The following is a 23315-nucleotide window of genomic DNA, read 5'->3' on the forward strand; positions in this document are numbered from 1 at the left end:
GAAAAGTATATGCCACAGGTTAAATAGCAAGGTAATGTCATTTGAACAAAACGGGAAGACAAAGGAAGAGCTGTGCACGGGTTACCTGGAGAAACGGAATAAGTTGTCCAGCTAGTGATTCAAATAAGCCCCATTCTTCATAAGTAAAAGCCAACTTTGCAAATTTCACAGATGCACCCACAGAAATAATATTTTTCCTTTCAACCAACTGCTCCAGGAGATGTGTTTTGGGGAAATCAAGTTTGCCGTTTGCACCAACATTTGAAACTAGAAAATGAGAGAGGAATGTTTGGATGTCATTCATTCAAAGAGACCTGCATTAGCTATTCGCTGTCAGACACTGTCAGACTCAAGGGAAAGGAGAGAGAAAAGGGTGCTGTCCCTAGCCTCACTGTCACTGAGGTGACAGTGGTGGGGCACATAAGAAACCTAAGCGAGCAAACACCCAGTGCTACAGAGACAAATAGGAAGGGTTAGCAAAGGTAAGTCTGAGGGAGGACTTTCCCTAAGGCCACACAGAAGACGACCTTGGCGTGCTGCAGAGATGGTCAGAGGTTAAGAACATTTGCTGCTCTCACAGAGAACCCGTGTTTGGTTGCCAGCACCCACATGGCGGTTTACAACGGTCTACAATTCAAGTTCTGGGGAAACCAATGGCTTCTTCTGACCTCTATAGGCATCAGGGCACAGGACACCAGGTACACATACGGTGCCCACACATGCATTGAGGCAAAACACCCAAACACATAAAATAAAAACAAATCTCTTTTTTTTATTTTTAGATAAAGGGGTGTAAAATATAATAAACTGCCAAGAGCGAATTAGAGGCAGAGGCAGCTTGATGTTAGGAACAAGGAAGTGTGTCCAGCTAGTGACTCGAATACTCCCCAGTAGCTATATCCACACCGGACAGCGAAACGTCATCAAACAAGTGAAGGCAGAGGGAGAAAAGGCTGCCAAGGCGAGCGTTTAGCGAGAGAGAAGAGTAGCAGGTATTACAGAACCTACGGAAGGGGGGTGGGGGTGAGGCGAAGCCCTGAGCGAGCTTCGCTGAGCAGAGACTGCACTGAGACTGAGTTTTTCAATAGCACGGTAAGGACAGAGGCTGCCTGGTAGAAGGAGAGGCTTGAGAGCAGTGCGCGTAGGCAACTCCCATGGCATGTCTGACCGTCTCCGAGACATCCAGGAAGAAGATGAAAGACGATCCGGGATGAAGGGACTGCTCAGAACTTAACAGGAAGGCATGACGAAGGGGAGACGTTCTCCTCCCATTTCAATGAAAACGGCGCGCAGGGTACGTACAGCGCACAGGGTACGTACGGCGCGCAGGGTACGTGCAGGTGACGTTAAGTTTTAGCATCTGAGTGACTGAGATCAAAAGAACTCTCACTTGATGATATTTTTTAAGTTGAAAGTAAAATATTCTGATTGTGGTTCCCCCTCCCCAATTTCCCTCAGAACCTTTTTTTATGAAGCCACGAGGCCAAAGTATGGGACCAGAACTCACTGCCTTCAGGAGGACGGACAGATGTACAAACGTACGCCTGCGCAGTATGAACTTAAGCAGGCGAACGCCTGGCTTCCCATGTCTCCTCCTGGGCAGACCTTAGAGCCGGATGTGCTGGCTACTGCAAGGCCACAGAAGGTAAATTCAAGTTCGTGTGGAAAGAAAATTAAATATGCAAGTATTTTCAAAAAAAAAAAAAACCCCACAAAGCAAGCATCCTTTACCACAGGAAACAGAAAAGTAGATCAGAGTGAATGAGAACTCAAGTACGAGTGTTCTCTCAGAAGCAAGAGGATCTTAGAAGCATGAAAAAAGAATCGGGTGCCTAGGAAAAGGACCAAGTGGGACCGCATCCCAAGTCCACCAGTGGTGAGACTCTGAGCTCGGTGGATGGACAGAACGGCAGACAGAAAGAACAAAACACAAATGAGTGGCCAGGGAGCTCCCCTTGAAGAGCCATCTCAGAAGTAGTAAGAAAGGAACAGAAAGGAGGAAAGAAAAATAGTAAGATGGGAGTTGGTGGCGAATGTTAAAACACTGGCATTTGTTTCATTACGTATCTTGGTGAAAGGGAGGTAGACACAGAGAGGAAAGGAAAGCGTAATGGGAAATGCTTTGCTTGTGTTGCATGAGCTCAAAGTGCCTCCTGCATCACTGGACCCAGTATGATGAGACATAAAACTAACATAAGGAAGATCAGAGTATAAAGGCTACGATCTAAAAAAAAATGAGGTTTAATGAACACTGAACGTGTACACACACACACACACACACACACACACACACACACACACACAGGCACAGAGAGAACATCCCAATGAACAAAACATAAAATCCTTAACAAATTAAGAATTTAAGAAACTGCCTTCATCTGAAAAAAAAATCTATAAAAATCCCTTTAGTCATCATCTGAACTGAGGGTAAAACATTAAAGGTTTTCCATCTACCATCAAATGGTGACAAGAAGATCAGCCCACAGCGCATGTTTCTGGTGATTCTAGTCACTGCTATAAATCAAGAAATAAAAGAAAAAAGAAAGGGGTTGGGGATTTGGCTCAGTGGTAGAGTGCTTGCCCAGCAAGCGCAAGGCCCTGGGTTCGGTCCCCAGCTCCAGAAAAAAGAAAAAAGAAAAAAAAAAAAAAGAAAAAAGAAATCAAGAGACTAAAACCTGAAAAGGAAAAATAAAATTGTAGTTGTCATTACTCAAAGATTACTCTATTTCTTAGAAAATCAAAAGTAAATCTACAAGCGAATTATTTATAAGCGTGGTCACTGGATTCAAGGTCAGTATGTGAATTAGATACAGATTTCCAACATTCGGGAGGTGTTCAATATCAACGCCTACTATAAAACACAGATGTTGTATTTACGTAACAAAAGCTCTTTTCCAGCCATGAACAGCTCCGACACAACGTCACGCAGCTCCATTTCGTCAGTCTGCAGTGGTCCAGTCTGCAGGACTCGCCGGTTTGAGTCAAAGAGGGCTTCCAAGACAGCCAGGAACCGGGACGAGGTACTGTCAAGCAGCTCATCCAGGAGTCGTTCAGTGACTGTCCGTGGCCAGGGCAACTAGAACAGAAGAGAAAACCAGAGCAGTTAGGAGGCAAAGGCTGTGCCCTGACTAGCCAATGCTGAGGGAGCGGTTTGTCTAACGCTGAGCCAAGTGCTTTTGGGCCCCTCGTGTCTCTACAGAAGCCGTCTAAGCCACACCAGCCAAGATAGCTATTTCATATGTATGCCAGTGTTTCCAAGGCAGCAGAGAAAACCTGTTTACTGTGGTCACTTGCCAAGATAACATGGTCTCCATTGGCTTTGTGCCACCCTAGGGACAGTCCTGGGGAGCTGAGACTTGAATGTTGGCTTGACAATCGCTCAGTGGTGCCTTTTAGATTCAAGGTCGAATGTCCAGGAAAACTGTGGGTTTAGGTCAGTGTTGATAAATGTGGCAGGAAATTCTCATACAGAATGTCCTCAAACTCAAATCTAGAATACTATTTTATGGTGTTAATAACTAGGGGTTTAGTGGTTAATGCTGTGGAAGCGTGATTGAAAGATGGATAGATAGATAGATAGATAGATAGATAGACAACAGACAGACAGACAGATAAATAGATAATATGTGTGAGGTGTCAGAAGCCCTGGGACTGGAGTTACAGACAGGCGTGAGCTGCCATGTTGGTGCTGGGAATTGAACCCGGGTCCTCTGGAAGAACAGCCAATGCTCTTAACCACTGAGCAGTTGACATTTGGTGCTGTGAAAAGCCACTGGACTCTGGGTCGCCTTTCAACGCTGCCAGCTGGGACGTGTGACTCAGAGCCAGTAACAGAAATGCCCTGAGCCCCGATCTCTTCCTGTGTAGTGAAAAAACATCACAGCAGGTGGTTTCCAAGTCCCCCCCCCCCGCCCCCTCCCAGGGTTCTGAGATTCTGTGGCTCTCCTCACAGAACCTGCTCACTACCACCCCTACCAACTGCCCTTGCCTTCATCTCCAGACTCCGTGTAGCCACTTACAGGGAAGAGCTAGCTGCCACCGTTTAGAGCGGTCAGGGATGGCTTCGGGGAGCAGGAGAACTGAACCCAGAGGACACTGAGCTCAGAGACGCAACAGGAAGAGTAAAGATAGAAGGGAAGACGGAGGACAGGGAGACCAGAGGCTGGGAGGCAGAGGCAGCCCTGCAAAGAGTATCTGACTCAGAGTGCTGAGGGTGGGAGGGCCGTGGGACCAGTTAAGACACTGGAGAAGTGTAGCCCTTCCATGCTGGGCACTGTGGCTCCTCCAAGCTCTCTGTCATCCCGGACAGCAGAGAAGCCAGCATTGTCTGAATAAATAAGAGTTTCTCCCAGGCCTGGCCATGAATAGCCATTTAGCAGGCCTCTTGGCGACTCTGCTGGCCCTAAACTGCCATGGGAAATTATTTTTAAATCTTCTGAGATGTGAGGGTCATTTGTCACTATAGTATGTAGTCTAGTTCGTGACACTCCCAGCGGAAAACCTGAAGCTAATGAGAAAACCTCAAAGCTAATGTCAAGTGCCCAGTGGCCAGGGTCTGCGCAGGCCAACTCTGAGGACTGTCCATTTGCAAGGGGCTTTTATGCAAACCTTTCCCAGGCTTGTCCTTAGCAACTCATCCATTAATGTTGCAAAACTGGGATAATGAGAGGCCCCCAAAGAGAAAGGGATGCTGGGAGGCCGTAGCTCAGTTAGGAAGACATCCCATGGCTCTAAAATCTGGGGCAGGCTTGAATGAGCCAAAGGAATCACACATACGTATTGCAAGAGGGTCTAGAGAAGGAAGGCCGTGGAGACTTACGCTTTGAGCTTCCTTTAGGTTGAGTCTTATCTTCGGTCTAAACACATTTTTGTTTTTTCTTCTAGACTCAAATACTCCTCTTTTGAAGATCATCACGGCCATCTGTCTCCACGAGAAGAATGATATTAGAAGTGACAACAGGATGCACGCCTCAGCCACTAAGATTGAGCGCTTAGCCAATAGCGCTGTACAGTAGTAAATTTCTTCCATTTCATGAAATTTTCATACCTTTATCGTGGCCTCTCTGTAATATTTTCGGGAGGTTTCCAGAGAAGAGGAGGAGCTCATTAATTCCAGTTGCCTTAACTCATCAATTTTAGCTAACGCACGCCGAGCAAATGTCTGTGTTGCAATTAAAACAAATTTAATTCACAATAAGTTGGCGAAGTGTGATTAAAAATGTATAAAAGTGGTATGTTTTGATGTCTGAGGCATTTGATTTAATCTGAACTAAACTGCAGGCTGCCGTTGACTTCTTATAACGCAGTAGCTCCCCAATCTATCATTTTCTATGAACACCATTAAGGTCTATAAATCTAAAAGTTAATAAACATCCTGACACATTAACATTATGAATTATAGAATTTTTAGGAGAAAGCCAAAATATAGATTAAACAGAACCTTTGTACTGAGTACTGCTCCTCTAACAATGCACATAGGCTCGCTCACACTCAAAATGCACACACACACACACACACACACACACACACACACACACACACGCACACCGTAATGAGATGGTCTTCACAAAGTTCAACCTTCCTAATATAACATGTGATGTATTCTCCACGGCTGCTCAAACGATGACCACTGTAGGGTGATGCCTCTGAAAGGCCTTATTCATTTTCAAGTCTCCAATACCCACATGCAGGAAAATCCTGAAGAACCTGATGGAGAGGCTAGGGGAAGGTGGGCTCTCTCCTGGAACCATCTCGCCATTGCGATGATTCTCTAGAGATTGCAACAGGGGTTTCAGTGACCCCTTGAGAAGAGTAAAGTAGCAAAAGGTTACATCATTAGTGATTCTAGTATGCAACAGATGGCACATTGAACTTCCAAATTTTCGTGTTGTTGATTTTGCCATTTTTAAAGGTTTATTTATTTATCATTTATACAATGTTCTAAATGCATGTGTGCCTGTACACCAAAAGAGAGCACCAGACCTCATTATAGATGGTTATGAGCCACCATGTGGTTGCTGGGAAGTGAACTCAAGACCCCTGGAAGAGCAGTCAGTGCTCTTTTATTTATGAGTACACTGTCGCTGTCTTCAGACACACCAGAAGAGGGCACTGGATCCCATTACAGATGGTTGTGAGCCACCATGTGGTTGCTGGGATTTGAACTCAAGACCTCTGGAAGAGCAGTCAGTGCTCTTAACTACTGAGCCATCTCTCCAGCTCTGATTTTGCCATTTTTAAAAAATACTTTTACTCCTAGCTTTTCACAAAGAAAGTTCCAGGCCAGTTACAATATTAGAATTAATGAATGTGTAAGTTCTCCTGTAAGTGAGAACCCAACAGGAATCAGAAGGTCAAAACCACCCTGTTCCGTCCCCTATCCTTTCAGGAGCCATGCATCAACCTGAGTCTCCTCCAGCACACTCAGGTTAAGCATGTGTGTGTGGCGAGCAATTTCTAGACTTCTCCGGAGCTGTAGAAATAGCCTAGCAGGGGTGTGCATTCACCTGCTCCCCTAGCTAGGGACTGCTATGACCTACCAGTTCAGAAGTAATCCAGGCAGGATAAAAAGAAATGTACGAAACTATTAGTGACTGAATTACGTACATCGGCTTGGGGACAGAACAGGAGTAGATCCGAGCACAGCTGCAGAAGCTGCGTCCTGCACCAGGCTCCCAGCCAATGGGTAAGGGGACACAAGACCCAAGCAGCAGTCCTCATACCGGGCTGTGCATCCTGGGCAAAGGATGTGTCGGCTTTTCTAATTTTCACCAAGGCTACGCTCACTGACAAGTGAATAGCATGTACCATAGGAAGGATATGCGTTTAAATTTATACTGAGCTTCCATGCCAACCAATGGGAGCCCTGCTGGCTTGTTACACATCGAGTGTTTGGCCTAGAAATGTCCCCGCCAAAAATGGGGGTAACAAATCTGATATCAGTCAGGAGGCAGAGAAGAATCAAGATAAATATATAATAGGTTCAATGGAGTCCAAAACTGGGCAGGGAAGGAAGGAGCTTCCCTGTGAAAACAAACTGAGGAGAGGAAGATGCTGGAAACAGCAGAGGAGGGCAGTGAGGGCCGAGGAGATGGGTCCCCGGGTAAAATGCTTGCTACACAAGCATGAGGACCTGAGTTTGGATCCCCAGGGCCCAGGTAAAGCCAGACACAGTAGCTCACATCTGTAATCTCAGTGTTGCTATGGCAATATGGGAGGCAGAGACAGGCAAATCTCTCATGGGCCAACTAGTCTGGAGTAAGCAACAGTGACAAGAGACACTGTTTGAAACAAAATGAAAAGCAAGGACCAAGACCCAAGGTCATCCTCTGACCTCCACATGTGCTCTCTCTCTCTCTCTCTCTCTCTCTCTCTCTCTCTCTCTCTTTCTCTCTCTCTCTCTCTCTCTCACACACACACACACACACACACATACATGCTGGGAGCCAAGCCCACTTTCACACACTCTATTTCAGGAATGTTCTCAGGAATGTTTCAAGCCCAATTATACAGCCTCTGTGGGAAACCTAGCCAGTTATCTGTCTGTATCAGTACACTTGCAATTTACAGTTTAGGATTGCAAGGAACCGCAAGAACAATAGGATGGTGGTGATGGTGATGAATTGGTCTTGGGCCCTGTGTGACTTTTCCGCTTGTCTTTCTAAGCCTCTGGCCTGAAATAAAGTTTGAGAGCTTGATCAGACAAAGAACTTGCTCTCCTTTGTGTCTCCTATCCCCCCATTCTTTCACCCCCTCCTCAGTTCTCTGCTGAATCCCCAGCAGGTTGGGGCGTGCACGCACACACACACACACACACACACACACACACACCCTACACAGGAAAGCAGGAGGAATGAAAGGGGCAAAGATCCAAGCTTGTAGGGTAAGAGTCAAGGAGAACAAGCACACACAAAAGCTACAAAATGGCAAAACGGAATAACCAAGAAAATGTCTTCAGGTAAAACCAGGAGTTTCTTGGCTTTGCTTCTTTCCAGCTCTTTGGCTGGTCTGTAGCCTTGAGCCATCTAAAGGAGGGACGGTTTGATAAGCCGTACTTCAGATACTGAAGCCATCCACCTCAGAGAGCCACATACCTCCCCGTGGATGCCATTTTGGCAGTCATAGTGGCACTGGCAGACAGCAGTGTAGAGAGTGGCTCTCCACGTCAGGTACCTGACAGACAGGAGCGGGACAGAGGATTCCATGCACATGCTGGCCCACAGCAGGAACTCTAAGGCCTGGGAAGCAGAGAGCACATTACTTCTGAATTAGTTCTCGTCTCTTAACACTAGCCACAATAATATTTCTCAGAAGCATCAAAGTCCACGCTTTGAGTTCAGGTTATTGGCTACTCCGATCAGGTACCATAAACAATGAGTCAAAGGAAACTAGCATTTCATGTGTGTGTGTGTGTGTGTGTGTGTGTGTGTGTGTACACATGTGTGTATGTGTGCTGGTGTGTGTGCACATGTATATGTGCACAGGCCAAAGTCAACACTAAATGTCCTCCCCAAATGCTCTCCATCTGTTTTTATTGAAATAGAGTCCATCACTGAACCCAAGCCTCCCTGACTTAGCTGGACTGGCTGGCCAGCTCGTCCCTAAGGTATACCTGTCTCCACTTTCTCCGTGCATGGATTAGAGGCATACCGCCGTGCCTGGCTCCTTTATAAACATGGGTTCTGGAAATCAAACTCAGGTGTTCGTGATTGTAAACCAAGCACTTACCAAGAGCCCATCTCCCTACCCCCTGAGTTTTGTTTTTAATTTAAGTTGACAGAGCCCCAAGTCTTGATGTAGCTGTTTTGGAGGCTTTATTGTTCTAGAATAGTTCCTCAAGAGGCCTATGAGCTGAACTCATTTTCAGCAACATTCTCCAAGTGGAGAATGGTCTAGGAGCAACTCAAAGTTGCTAGCTGGTCTGTGGAATCGGTGTATTGTTTTGGTTTAGGAGGATCAGGAGAATGGGAAGGGCTTTAACAGTCAGACTGAAATCACATAAGCTTAGGCTGCATTCCCATTTCAGTGTCTCTCTAGACCTCAATTGCCTGTGCATCACAACCCCGTATCACCTGGCAAGCAGGAGGTGTGCCGTAAATCTTTGTTGACTGTCAGACAGACCTTCACTAAAAGAGCAGTTCACCAAGCTGGCTATGGAAATACTTCAAGCAATCATAGAAACAGAAGAGCAGGAAGCCCCCCTAACATTTTTTCCTTCAACATTACCAGCACCAACACCGGACATCCCACGTCTTCCCTACCAAGAGTTCCTATCCCAGTAACAAGAAACACTTTGTGGCAGCCATAGGGTGATTTTCAACACAAGAAAATGACAACTTCATAATTTAAATTAGTATCCACCTTGATAGGCTTCCAGCACTTAGTCCTAGCTAGATCTTCTGGGAGAGAACCAAACAATGCACAGCTCACTTCCAAACAGGTCTAAGGCCCTGAAAATCCCAAAGCAGCCTATGCTCCCTGCTAGATCCCTCTCCAGGATACATTTCCCAGGTCCCTGTAGGACTCACTCAAATCCATCTCCCTTGTCCAGCACTGCTGGTGTTCAGTGACTTTGCTCTAGGGTGTGTGGGTGACCGTAGTGGGGAGATTCGGGCTGTTCTGAAGACACAGCACTGCCAAGTCAGCCCCATGGTGGCGCTTTCTGCCACGGAGTCTGAGGTTGTTGGTTTACCTTGCCACCACCATCAGAACCTCCTGTTTTCTCCCACCCACTGCCCCATCATGGTTTTGGGATCACCATGGTTTGGAGAACATGGAGTGAAACTCTGTGTAAACACCTTTTCAAAACACCATGCCTTCGCAAAATCCCCCGAAGCTTCCGCAATGAGAAAGTTCACGTTTCAAAGTAAAAATAGCTTCCCTGGACAGTTACACTTGGGTTTGGCTTTAAGAGTTGGAATTAAAGAAAGAAAGGAAAGCTCAAAGAGTGTATTGCCAAAAGGGACCCTAAGTTAAATCTAACCTAATCTGACTCAGAGAGAATGAACTGGAGCTGGAATTCAAGTCTTTGAACTGCTAAGTGCAGCATTCTTTCCACCGCACAGCGAAGCCTTGACAAAGGAGAGAAGTGTGCCAAAACCCACTGGAAAACCTGCTTTCAAGTTTGGAGATGAAAAGCCATTGGAAAAAAAAAACAACTCAGTTTATAGCTTTTTCCCCCTCTAGCCCCTAGAGATAATTATTTTTATTAATAAAATGGATGGACTAAAACAGGACAATTTTCTTCACGGAAAAAACAAAACTTCCAAAAGCTAAAATCTAGACGAACCTAAACAATGGACCACACAAGCACCCTTCAGGTGTCAGCGGGAAAAAAAAAAAAACAAAACAAAAAAAAAAAAAAACAATAAATTAGCTCAGCCACTGGATGGCACTGCAGCCTCGTGTATCACAGATTTATGTCAGAAGCCATTTCAAGGTTGACTTGGAGTTTATGAAATAATGCATACAGGAGTGGCTTAATGACTATGCAAGCCAGATATTTTACCACAATAGTTAGGAAAGTAAAACGTAAATCCATACTTTTGCTAGTATGTTCTTTAACATTTGTTGAGTCCCAGACTGCCCCTTACGATGCTACAGAAAACACTAGATTTATTCTGTGACCCCAAGCAAATGTGTCTCTTGGTAGTTAGGAATAGTTTTGGATAGATGACTCCTTGTAGTACTGAGTGTGTACTGGAGAGTACTCTAGTGGCTTTATCTGAAGAAAAGCCCTTCATCGGTCCTGGTCTTTGGGATTTTAAAGGGAAAGATCTGTCCCTCCCACACAGCTCCTCCACTGGAGTAGGTAAACCAAAGAAAGACAGGCAAGACGGGAGCCGACTTAGTGACTGGATAGCCATTGCTCTTATGGGGTTGGGCCATGGTCCTTCTGACTGTGGCCTCAGAACGCCCCAGTCTACACCTGCAGCTGCGAGCAAGCTCAGTTTTCTAAGCCTCTGCATCCCTGTCTGTAAGTTAAGTGAAAACAGTTTCCTCATGAAAGTATTGGTATAAGGATTAAATGGGGAGATTCATGAAGGAACTTAGCAGAATACATGGGACATGGTGAGTCCATACGGTGGTGGTGGTGGTATTGTGATAGTGATGATGGTGGTGTGGTGGTGGTGGTGGTGGTGGTGGTGGTGGTGGTGGTGGTGGTGGTGATGGTGGTGATGGTGGTGATGGTGATGGTGGTGGTGCTGGAGGTGGTGGTGGTGGTGGTGGTAGTGATGGTGATGGTGGTGATGGTGATGGTGGTGATGGTGGTTCTGGAGGTGGTAGTGGTGGTGGTGATGGTGATGGTGGTGATAGTGATGGTGGTGGTGGTGATGATGGTGGTGATGGTGGTGGTGATGGTGGTGATAGTGATGGTGGTGGTGATGATGGTGGTGATGATGTTGGTGGTGGTGGTGATGGTGATGGTGGTGATGGTGGTTCTGGAGGTGGTAGTGGTGGTGGTGATGGTGATGGTGGTGATAGTGATGGTGGTGGTAATGATGGTGGTGATGGTGGTAGTGATGGTGGTGATGGTGATGGTGATGATGGTGGTGATGATGTTGGTGGTGGTGGTGATGGTGATGGTGGTGGTGGTGATGGTGGTGGTGGTGGTGGTGGTGATGATGATGCCACCACTTGCCTGGTGGTGGGGCACTGAAGATTTCTACCTCAAAAGACCATGGTGTGTATTGCTATGCATGCAAAATCCTTCCACAGTGCCCAGAACGTAGTAAGGTTTACATCAATAGTGAAGGGTAGCCATAATGCCTGGGTTCTACTTTACTGGAAGATTAAGTCAACCAAGGTTGACTCCATGAGTTCCTGGAGACGCCCAGGTCTACTTCTGTCCCATGCAGTTACAGACTTGAACTCGGGGACTGGGAAAATGGTAAAATGCCATTCGAGTATAATGACCTGAGTTCACACCTCAGCACCCATGTTGGAGCCAGGCACAGTGGCATGTGTCTTTAACTCTTGCCCTGGAAGGAGAGAGAGACGGACAGGAGGTTCTGACAATGCTGGCAAAGTAAACCAACAGCCTCGGCAGCAGTGGCAAAAAGCACCACCAAAGCAATGCCAGACCCACTTGGCCGTGTCTTCAGAACTGGGTCTGAATCACCCACACACCCTAGAACCAAACTGCACGTTCTGTGAGAGTTCCTGTCTCAAAAGCCAAGGTGAAGATCAACTGTGGATGGCATCTGACATCAGCTTCTGGCCTATAAGCAAACATTCACACATGTGTACACACACACAGGTGCACACACATTCGTATATGTATCTACACATGCACATGCATATACACACACATGCATACATGGTAATCACTCACAGACACACAGACACATTCAGACATGTGTATACTTGCATACACTAAATGAATAAAAATAATAATAAAAAACTGACTATCAAATTAAAATTCCCTAGAGCCTGCAGGCTTCCTATGTGGTGGGATCTCCAGGGCCTATGTCCATTAAATGGAGCTACCCATGTGTAGCCTCAGAGAAGTTATGCGGAGAAACCATGTGGAGGCTTGGAAATTTCTGGGTAAAAAATATTAATTCCCTTGAAGTCTATCATACTGAGCAAACTGGAAGAGTCTAATCTGACCTCCCAGTGACAGTTGTGTAACCCCTAAATCCTTCATGCCCCGAACCCCTTCCCACACGCCGGGGGCTGCTCAACTGTCCTCTTCTACCTTGCACTTTGTCAGAGTCCCATGAGGCTGGAAGAAGAGGTGTCTGGTGTGGGTTAGAAATAGATTATTTTCAGATGACTATCACGTTGATTTAAAATCCTCTTGATGTTAACAAGTATAAACTCTAACGAACACATGTTGACCCAGACAGATGTGCTCTTCAGAGCTCTGACAGGCAAACACTAGAGCAGACGGAGCTCGGCAGCTCTGGAGCAGTATTTGTGAACACTGCAAGTGCAAATTCCTTTTGAGGATCTCAACGGCAACTAAAAGCAGCATGGGTGGTAGAGTTTATAGAACAGCTTATTATTATGTGTGGGACAGCCTCGCTTCCACTCTGTCCGTACTCAAAACGCTCACCCAGAATTTCCTCAAGTTATTATTAGTAATAGTTTGCTTTTTATCATTTGAGGAACAGAAAGTGAACGTGCAATTAATGTTATCCACGAAGCATGCAGACATCATGCCTTCTGTTTTTACTTTTTAAGTGTTGCTAGCTCTAAAATGCATGCCTAGTTTTGATGGAATATGTAAAAAAAAGAAAAAGGAAAGAAAAGAAAAGAAGAGAAGAGAAAAGAAAAGAAAGTCTCTCCAAAGCGTTTGACTACTCAGGGACAGACACTCATAAGAAAGCAATGTTTCCCATGCCAACGGCAACTCCAGCAGGGTCTCCATGGGAGTATAGTTGCCTTTTCTGGTCTGCGTTCCAATGCTTGGAAAATGAATACAGGAAATAAATGTCTTCTACCAACAAACATGCGACCAACATTGTGGGGAAAATCAAGACTTGGCAGCGGCTTCCTCATTGCTGAAACTGCTCGGTGAGTCCCAGGATGCAAGAATTGTGTAAGTTAGAGTCTCTGGGCCTCGCAAGAGGAGCACTTGTCTCGGAAGCATGACTATCTGAGTTTGGGCCCCAGAACCCAAGGGAAGTGCCAGCTATGATGGCACATGCTTCATATCTTAACACTGACAGGCTGGAGGCTGCAGGATCCCTGAGGCAGGCTGGCCAGCTAGTCTATTCTAATGGAGCGCTCTTAGTGGACATCTCAAAGGAGGTAGACAGAATTCCCAAGAGTGATAACCAAATAGTTCAATGGCCTGCAAATACACATTGTGTTGGCACACGCATGAGCACACACGTAGTATGTATATTCGAAAAAATATAATTTAAAAGTTCCCTTGCCCACAGCTGCAGGAGGAGTTAGAGAGTTTGGGTGTTTTTTTCCAAGTAGCTTGTAAGTGGTAAGTAAAAAGTCCAAGAACTCCATAATACAGTTTATCTCGAAAACTAAGACAGAGTGACAGAGGACACTCTTAATGATTATTATGGGACAAACAGCATAAAGAGGAATGTCTTGGTCCAGTCAGTAAGGAGAGTCCACTTTCCTAATAACCAGGAAAGACTAGAATACCACCCCCGCTTCTTTAATATGAGTACACTGTCTTCAGACACACCAGAAGAGGGCATAGGATCCCACTACAGACGGTTGTGAGCCACCGTGTGGTGGTTGCTGAGAATTGATCTGAGGACCTCTGGAAGAGCAGTCGATGTTCTTAACCACTGAGCCATCTCTCCGGTCCAATCATTCTTTACATATGGCCCTCCCTTCGTACGATTACTATGAAAACATTTTGTCACATATATTTGCTAACTGTTCAGTGATTCCCTAGACAGCCTGTGCTCGGTTCAGCACTCTGTGTATGGTGTAGAAAGCAGTGAGAGGCAAGCTTTGCACATCTTACCTTGGAAGACTGTCCTATGACCATCAGCTTCCGGCAAATGGTGTAGATGTAAAGGGTACCTGAGTGGAGAGAAAGACGTGAGTACACTGTGCAGTCGAAGGCTGAGACTGGCATATTGCTGTTTCTATGGCTTAGGTCTGCCACCCGCCAAACGAGCGCTCTCGTGAGGTTTGATGGCGGGAGGAGGTGATAATCGTCTATATTTTCTTGTCACTTCAGCACAAAATCATGGAGACAACTAATATGATCGTATTTTAAATATGTCGACGCCTCGATCCTCCAGTCTCGTTTTATGGCAATGCGAGTTTTAAGATATACTGGAGAGAATAATATTTCAGCGGGTAATTCACGTATACCTTCTGGTTTTACTGTGTTCTTTGTTCCTGTGGCTTCCTTATGGTTGAGAATGAGAGATTCATCTCTGCACAATATTAGGACACATTTAATCCAGAAGGAAGTCGGGTAGTTTAAAACTTGAAACAGGCGAGAAGCTGTGTTTTACCTCTTTCCTGCCTCAGATAACATACACCCCGTTATTAAGTCATTCCCTATAGCCAGCGCAACAGAAACTAGCATCACGGTACGATTTCTGTGTCGGGTGATTCATTACAAGAGGAAAGCAGGCTTGCTTGCGGCAGGACAGGAGGACACGGCGGTGCTAGAAACCTGCTTGAAAGTGCTCGTGCTTTTAAAAGGCTTGGCTTGTAACGGCAAGAAGTCCAACTGTTTTCTACAAAACAGCTGATCTAAAATTCACAACCGTCAAAATTCAGCTCTAAAAGCATCTGTTCCGAGAGGCATTCCTTGACTTAAAAAAAAAAAAAAAGTGAGAGAAACAAACATCAATTACACGCATCGGGAGCAAAAACACTGAACGCCGCGTGAATAGGCTCACGGAGAAGACAATTCTCTGATTCTCCGCAGTCAAGGACTCTGCAGACCGAGTGCCCGAGTCATGTGCTCTCTGCTTGCATTTAAGATCCACCTGTCTGGATGCCACACGGCTACAGCCTGCCAAAGCCGTTCTACGCACCTCAGCTTGGCTGTGCTGAAGATACAACTCGGGTTCAGTGGGTAAGGTGAGGGCTTTGCGAGCATGGGGCCTTAAGCTGGCTGGGTGTGATATCGTACACTGTGACCCCAGCCCTGGGAGGAGAGAGAAAGGTACTGTTGGCATTTCATCTAGGCTCCACCCACAGTTACCTGGCAACAGCCAGGCGTGCCTGACTCACTATATAAGGGGCTGCTTGCTCCCTCCACATTTTCTTGCTCCTGCTCCTGCTCCTGCTCCTGCTCTCCTCTCTTCTCCTCTTGCTCCTGCCCCTTACCCTCTTCTCTCTCTCTCTCTCTCTCTCTCTCTCTCTCTCTCTCTCTCTCTCTCTCTCTCTCCTCTCTCTCATCTTTTCTCTGTCTCTACTACCCCCTCAATTCCCCTCTCCATGCCCTAAATAGACTCTATTCTATACTATACTCATATAGTATATATATACTCGTATAGCTCACGTAGCTGGTACCTCAAGGGGAAGGGATGCCTCAGCATGGGCCGGCAGAGGCACCCCCTTCTCCCACACCATACCATGCCTCCACCAAACATATTCCTTCCTTCTTATCTTTTTATACAACGCTACAGGTGAGTTCCAGGGACTCACTAACCAGCCAGTCTAGCTGAAACAGTGATCTGTAGGTTCAATAACAAAACCCTGTTTCAAAAGACAATAGAGGGGGTTGGGGATTTAGCTTAGTGGTAGAGCGCTTGCCTAGGAAGCGCAAGGCCTCCCTGGGTTCGGTCAAGGCCCTGGGTTCGGTCCCCAGCTCCGAAAAAAAAAAGAAAAGAAAAAAGAAAAAAAAGACAATAGAGGAAGACATTCAGACACTAATTACTATATTCACACACACACACACACACACACACACACACACACACTAGACACACATATATCTTACACTAAACACGTGTGTCTAAATATATACACTACACATACATATACATACATATGCATACACAACACACATACATACACAACTACATTACACATCCAGACACGTATATACTATACAGATTGGATGGGGAGATGCAACTGTATGACTGATTCCTTGTAGAAAGGAAACCCAGTCACCAAGTAGGGCAGGGCACAGGAAGCACATGCCTGCCCGCACAACATGTGACTCAGGTTCAAGCCAGGAGCCTGGAAAAACATGTCAGCAGCAGGGGGCTGTTGTCAGAAAGGACAAAGGCTCTTCTAGGTTTCAAACCATGCCTGTAACCTTGCTAGTCCTAACTCATCCCGACCACAGCTAAATTCTGCTTCCATGGTTCCGGTTTTGGCCTGGGCTCAGTTACACAGCAGAAGCCACCAGAGTAGACAGTACAAGATGGGGCACAGACTGAATCTTTATGATCGCAGGGAAATTTTGGAAGCCAGTTTTTTTTTTGTTTTTTTTTTTTGTTTGTTTGTTTGCGCCAAATCCATCCATACTCTGAATTTCCTGTTCAAGGGACTCCTTTGCATCAAAGATGGCCACTGTCAAAAACCGGTCTGAAAGTCTCAATTAGTTGAGTTCAGTTACTTGAGAATATTTGAAATCTTTCAGAAAGAATGAAGACTAACTAGATATCTTAATAACCAATGACACATTGTCAATGTAATAAAAGGCTAAATGTACTTTGACAAGTTATCAAATGCATAGTTCTGACTGCTTAGAATACAAAGTGTAAAAACCTTGGGCCCATCACGTATTTGTCAATCCCAGAATTGGACCAGCTTTGCCCCAAATATTCCAGGTGTTTATGCCCCTGGCTCCTTCAGCTCTTGGTTCAGTAGTTTTTGTACATTCCCAGCCCCGCCCCCTCCCTTAGCCTGGCTTGCCTTCCTTATCTGCCTTCCCACCTGCATTCTCTCCACAGCAGTGCCTGACACTATCTGTTTCACGAACCACCTCCCTGCAGCAGGAGGAAGCGTAAGACTTTATCTACTTCTGTGCCTCAGACACCTAGGGCCATACCAGGCTCATGAGAGGCACTCAGTAAGTCTTAGATGATGACACTAATTAGTGAAACCAAGTTTAGAACACGTATGGCCCACCACCCAGCAACTGCGCTCCTGGACACAGGTCCCAGAAAACCGTCCCTCCAATCTTTGAGACGAGATGAGCAAAGATATTCACAGCAGAACTGTTAGGCTAGGTGCTTCTCCGTAGGGACATACACGGGAAGTTAGAGTCACATACTGGGACCTGGTGGATTCTACAAGAGTAGCACTGACTGGGGGACCCAGGAAGCAGTAGAGTGCAGAGCTCAAAGTCATATTTATAAACACAGAGATCGGAACCAGAATAGAGACAAAGGAGTTGGAGATGCAGAACTTTGCAGAACTCTAATCTCTTTTTTGAAGAAGGGAAGACAGAGGAGAAAAAATATGATTATTTATTTATTCATTCATTTGTTTATTTATGAGCCAGAGAGTATCACATAGCCCAGCTGCTCTTAACTCTCCGTCTTCCTGCCTAAGTCTCCAAACGCTAGAACTACAGGTTTACGTCATTTCTACCCCTCCAGAGACCCCAGCCTTGCACATGCTGTTCCCTCTCAGGGGCCCAGAAGCACTGGCTCCTGCTCTGTCCCACTCTGTCAGCGTACCTCGGCTCTGACTAAAGAACCAAGGACACTGCGGGTGACCAGCCACAAATGCTGCCCAGTCACGGACCCCAGGAGCCATCCTCGTTTCTAGTAGTGAACGTGCACTGCAGGTTCAGCCACGATGGCAGCGCGTGATGTGGGGTGGGTGAAGTTGGGAAAGGTTAGGAGGTAAACTTTCAAATGCCATGAGAGGAGGGAAAGCCGTACGTTTTCATTGGAATTACTCTTCCTTAGTCTACGCACATCCAATAGACTGTCACGATCATTTTTCCTCATGATCACCAAGAAAACAGCAGAATGTATTATCCAGAGGCCAGTACAGTGAGCACCTCAGAACAGCTTTAGAGTAGAAAACAAACATTACACTTTAATAATAGCCAAGATAAGTATATATATATATATATTTATGTATATATGCATGTGTGCATGTGCACATGAATGTATGTGAGAGAGAGAGAGAGAGGGAGAGAGAGGGGGAGAGAGAGAGAGAGAGAGAGAGAGAGAGAGAGAGAGAGATCCTTACTCAAAAACAAACTGGGTGGTGGGGGAAGTTCCTACATAGAAAGCCAAAACTGCTGGCCAGAGCCTTTGAGGAGAAGACAGAGAAAGCGGATGATTCTTAGACTCAATGTACCATTGGTCTGCTCCCTATGTCTCCTCCACTTATCAACCATGGTCCCTACTTGTCATAGACCTGAAACCAACTACCCCATAGCCACCGGCTCTTCCTTTGGTGAAATCCCCAGCATCTCTACTTGTGAGGACAAAAAAAAATGTAATCCAAACTTTAAAAAAAAAAAGTAATACAATTATTCTATTCTACGTGCATGTACTCGTATTCAATTATACATATACAAACGTGTACGTCTTAAATCACAAAAGCACGTTGCCATCAAACTTGGCATTTAAATAACGATCTGAAAGGCACAATGGGGAATAAGGCATCTTGGTTCACACCGTTGAAGATAATCCAGCAAAGGTGCTCCTGAGGGAGCGCCACCTGCATGATGAGTCTAAAGGAAGACAGGATCTGCAGACACTGTCGCACGGATTCTTCATTCTGCAGATTGGCATCACTTTGGCAGACCAGCTGGTAGTTGCAAATATTTTTTCCACTCAAAGCATGAAACTGAAAGACACAGGAAATAAATGAATATAAACCAGGCTTATAAAATTAAAGGGGGGGCATTTCTCAACGATGTTAAATGCCAGAAACACTAAAATGCAAACGTTTGTATTTAATTGTATTTAATGGATTGGCAGGCAAAGAAATACAAGACAGGCTTCCTTAGAAAATTTAAGATCAGCTTTCCGAAGGCGAAAGAAAATCCCAAACAAAACAGTACTGAAATCCCATTAGCCTGTTATCTCATTACCACTCGTCAGGAGTTGTAATCTCATCCTAGAGCATTTTAGCCTATTTATTAGCTCAAATGTGATTGTCTCGATTTATAGAATGCTTTCAGCAAATGTTGATTGACCACTACTGTTTCAAGGGAGACTTGAAAAAAGGAGAGAGCTTCCGCTCCTGACAGAAGCAAAATGTTCCAGGCACAGGCAGCTTTAGGAGTGCTTCGGGGGTCTGTCATGGCCACTGAGTCCAGAAGAGGGTGTCAGGAACGCTGGAATTACAGGCTGCCATGACTGAGTGCTGGGGGCCAAACTCAGTTCCTCTGGGAGGGCAATAAGCACTCTCAACTGCATGGCTGTCTTTCCAGCCCCTGGGCTTGTTTCTTTATTTCTAATAATCGTGTTTCTTCTATCAGTAAAAAGGCAAAATAGTTCCACCTCCTAGGGCCATAAGGAGGCTGTGAGGTGATAAATTCACACAGTGCATGCAGACGTTACCTCGCACAGAGCTCGCTTTGGCATTTTGGATTTTTTTTTTCTGTTGACTTGTGTTTTTATCCCCATAAAGACACCCGGGGTATTTGGAAGAGGACATAACAAAGCCAGACACTGAGAATCTTAGGGAGGGTAAATCCGACAGGGTCCCCAGCCCCATCTTTCTATCAAGGATTCCTTTAGCTCCCAGAATCCCAAGCACAGTTGTGATGTAAGGCGGGATTGGGGGGGGGGGGTGCTCAACTGGTAAATTAATACTAACAATTAATATATAGTAACACAAATATAATAAAAGATGGGTAAAATTTCTTATCAAAAATCTATGTTCATGCTCAAAGAGCACCCTTTGTTTTATTTATTTTTTACTATATATATAGTATATGATATTCATAAATATACATATATATGTATATATATATATATATATGAAGCCTCATTTTTCTCTTCTATAAGATGGAGCAATAATAAGGCCTAACACCTGTTTTAAGGATCCAATATGCTTCCCAAAACTCTTCGTAAATGAATGCACCTACAGGTATTAGTTATTCTAACAACAGTGCGGGCTGCAGGATGAACTAGCACTTATATTAACACAACCACTGGGGCTTAGTGGATTCCCCATTTTGTCTAGCCCTCAAAACATGTATCAGACGACTTATGGGGCACAGCCAGGTGCTGTGTGAGGAGGAGGAGGAAGCGATCTAGTCACCGTCAGCCAAAGGCTATACTAATCCCACTACTATTCACAAGCCACAGGGCCCTTAGCTTCTCCTCCCAACTTACTGTAAGTCTAGCCATTTCATCGCCAAAGCCGTTTGGGAAGAAGACAGTCTTGAACTGATTTACGTCTTCTTTGTTCTCATCGAAGTCGAAGTCGGTGGTGAACCCCTGGAGATAGCGCCCATAGCATTGCAGAAGAGCCAGCTTGTACTCCTGAAATAAAGAGGGCCTGTTACAGTTTCAAATGTAAGGACTGGGTGGTAGTCAGAGTATCCTTAGTCATGTAAGTGTGGGTTACTACTACTTCCAGAAGCAGATACAGCCAGTGTTTCAACGTAACTTTATGGAAAAACAAATGTTACCCTTTTGTACCTAGGGTCTGTTTCTTTACACTCCCAGCTCTATAATACCATGTGAGTAGCACCATTTCCCAAGCATATGTAAAGTGGCAGACACTCTCTAGGCCATGCATGCCTGTTATTGTGTTGAATTCTCAGAAGAAGGCATCTGGGATATGGGACCATCATGACCATAGCGATGAGAAGATGCACGTTTCGTTCTGTTTGTGGTAAGACCCTCGACATCTCATAGACTCTAAGTTCCCAAATCCATCATCCCCTGCTCATGGCGGCCCACATGCTCAATTCAAGAGTGAGGACTGTCTCCTTGCTGTGAGTCAGGGGTTTTGTTTCCATCGAGCACACGGGATGGTTGACCTAGAAAGTGTCAGCAGGAAACAGGAGAACCTGGAAAGCTGAGTCCCTCGAAACTTCTCCATAGCTTCCTCCTCCTCAGCCCTGTCTCCAGGAAAAGCCACTGGCCTGCTTCTGACCCACCCACCTGCCTAGCCCCTTGTGGGATCTCCACCATCAAACATGGCTCCATTCTCAACATCAAACATCACTCATTCTTGTTTCTATCGCCTTGTCTCCTCACAGGTTGGTTTTGGATCTTTCCCGTTCTAACTGGATTTGTATAATATACCCAAAATATCATAATCTCAAAAATATCAATATCTCAAAAATCATAGCGTCCCACGAGATTATCTGTGCTCTAGCTGAAATATAAATAGTCTAGAAATTGATGGCAGCAACGATCAAGTTCATTTCCAGGATTACAAACACCTTCAGTGACCCATTTCCGACCACTGAAAAGGAGAGAAGTCGTCCCTATTCTTCCATCCAAATGTAAACACTCTACCTAGGCCTGTCTATCAGAAGCATCCATTGACCTTGGCTACTGCCCATGGTCAGCTTGTTCCCTCAGTGTCTGACACACTTCCTTCTCCCTCTACTGAAGTCCACACTCACCCACTGCTGCTAAGACTCCAAGGTGTCCGCCTCTCGTTCCCAGAGCTACCAAGATCCAAAGGCGATGTTGTCAGCTGCTGTCGCTCCACTCCACAGAAATAGAAGAACTTGGAAGTCGCCTACTTTCTCCCAAACCCTGCATTTTCAAGTGTGTAAGAACCATGGTGCATGCATGCAGAGTTATGGCTGACTTTGATTTAGGGTTAATTAGTTCTGTGGGTGAAAGGGTCCCGAAAAGAAAGGTGACCTTAGACTCAGCCTTCCGGGTGGCTCATGGCTGATTAGAACTGTCGGGACTGAGGAGAGGCTGGTGTGGCAAGTCCAGCGTCTAGTTACAATTTATCTTGAGCTACCTACCTTTTAGCCCCTTTAAACCATTCCTTGCCTGCCTCTGTGTTTGATTCTCGTGACTTGACTACCAGGTAAGATCACTTGGAATATGCTAACTTAGGAGACCCCCCTAGAACTGCCACCAACCAAAAGGATGAATATGTCATCAGACAGGTGTCTGAGGCTTACGGAGATTTCCCACTTTGCTGTGACCTGCCTGCCTCATGTTTCTACCAATATATTTGAAAAGCGTCTTCGTGTGTGACAAAAAGTCCTAAGTGACTATAAAGGCTTTGTCAAACTCTTAACCATATTAGACAAGTAATTTGGGGGGAACCTGAATCTATGTCCCTAGGCCACGGTCACTCACATGTGTCTTCAGAAAACATTATCTTTTATCTTACCTGGGGTCAGTGTTGCACTTTTGCATTGATGCTGTTTTCAAATGGAAGCCTTTCTATACCTCATCTTCTGCTTCAGCGGTTCTCAACCTTCCTAACACCTCTGCAACCCTTTATAACACAGTTCCTCATGCCGTGCTGACTCCCAACCATAGAATTATTTCATTGCTACCTCATAACTTTACGGTAGCTACCGATTTGAATCGTAATGTAAAATATCTGAAACGGGACACTTCCAGGTTGCGACCCACAGGGTGAGAACCCATGCTCTATTTGGAACCCTTGCCTCTTAGGACATTGATTAATGTCTAAGAAATAGACACACGGGAAGAAAATCAAGTGGGGCAACTGAGAGTTGAGAAGGCACCCACTCACACTGCCCATGCCTGGCCTAAAATCCCTGTGGATAAAAAAAAAAACAAAAAACAAAAAAACTCCTTGTCCAACACTGAATAGAACTTATTATATTTAGACTTAGGCCAGAACTGTGGGGTTAAACTCACAAGTCACAAACTGAAAACCTAGCCATGACAAGGTCTAATACTGAGCAGGAAATAGGGCATATATGCCACCATAGCTAGAATCACAGTACAGTAAAAATATTCAGAAAACTAAAAGTCATTAAA

At 45.3% G+C, this 23315-nt stretch overlaps 1 protein-coding gene and 1 long non-coding RNA gene across 3 annotated transcripts in view; one reads left to right on the top strand and one right to left on the bottom strand.

The window, feature by feature from the left end:
- The window catches only part of Cfap54 (cilia and flagella associated protein 54), a 283006-nt gene that overhangs the window by 244031 nt on the left and 15660 nt on the right, over positions 1 to 23315 (bottom strand). For both annotated transcript variants that reach the window (XM_087557147.1, NM_001447141.1), the window contains 8 exon segments: positions 20712 to 20861; positions 19041 to 19212; positions 14447 to 14505; positions 8094 to 8237; positions 5048 to 5161; positions 4820 to 4921; positions 2878 to 3076; positions 86 to 267 (listed from right to left, as the gene is read on the bottom strand). In XM_087557147.1, the coding sequence (XP_087413273.1) occupies positions 86 to 267; positions 2878 to 3076; positions 4820 to 4921; positions 5048 to 5161; positions 8094 to 8237; positions 14447 to 14505; positions 19041 to 19212; positions 20712 to 20861 (1122 nt within the window).
- On the top strand, positions 3962 to 5234 carry LOC134479658 (uncharacterized). Its single transcript, XR_015624575.1, has 2 exons — positions 3962 to 4121; positions 4885 to 5234. It is a non-coding gene; the product is annotated as an uncharacterized LOC134479658 (long non-coding RNA).

Source organism: Rattus norvegicus, chromosome 7 (assembly GCF_021556685.1).
Source record: "Rattus norvegicus strain SHRSP/BbbUtx chromosome 7, alternate assembly SHRSP_T2T, whole genome shotgun sequence".
Classification (NCBI taxonomy): Eukaryota; Metazoa; Chordata; class Mammalia; order Rodentia; family Muridae; genus Rattus; species Rattus norvegicus.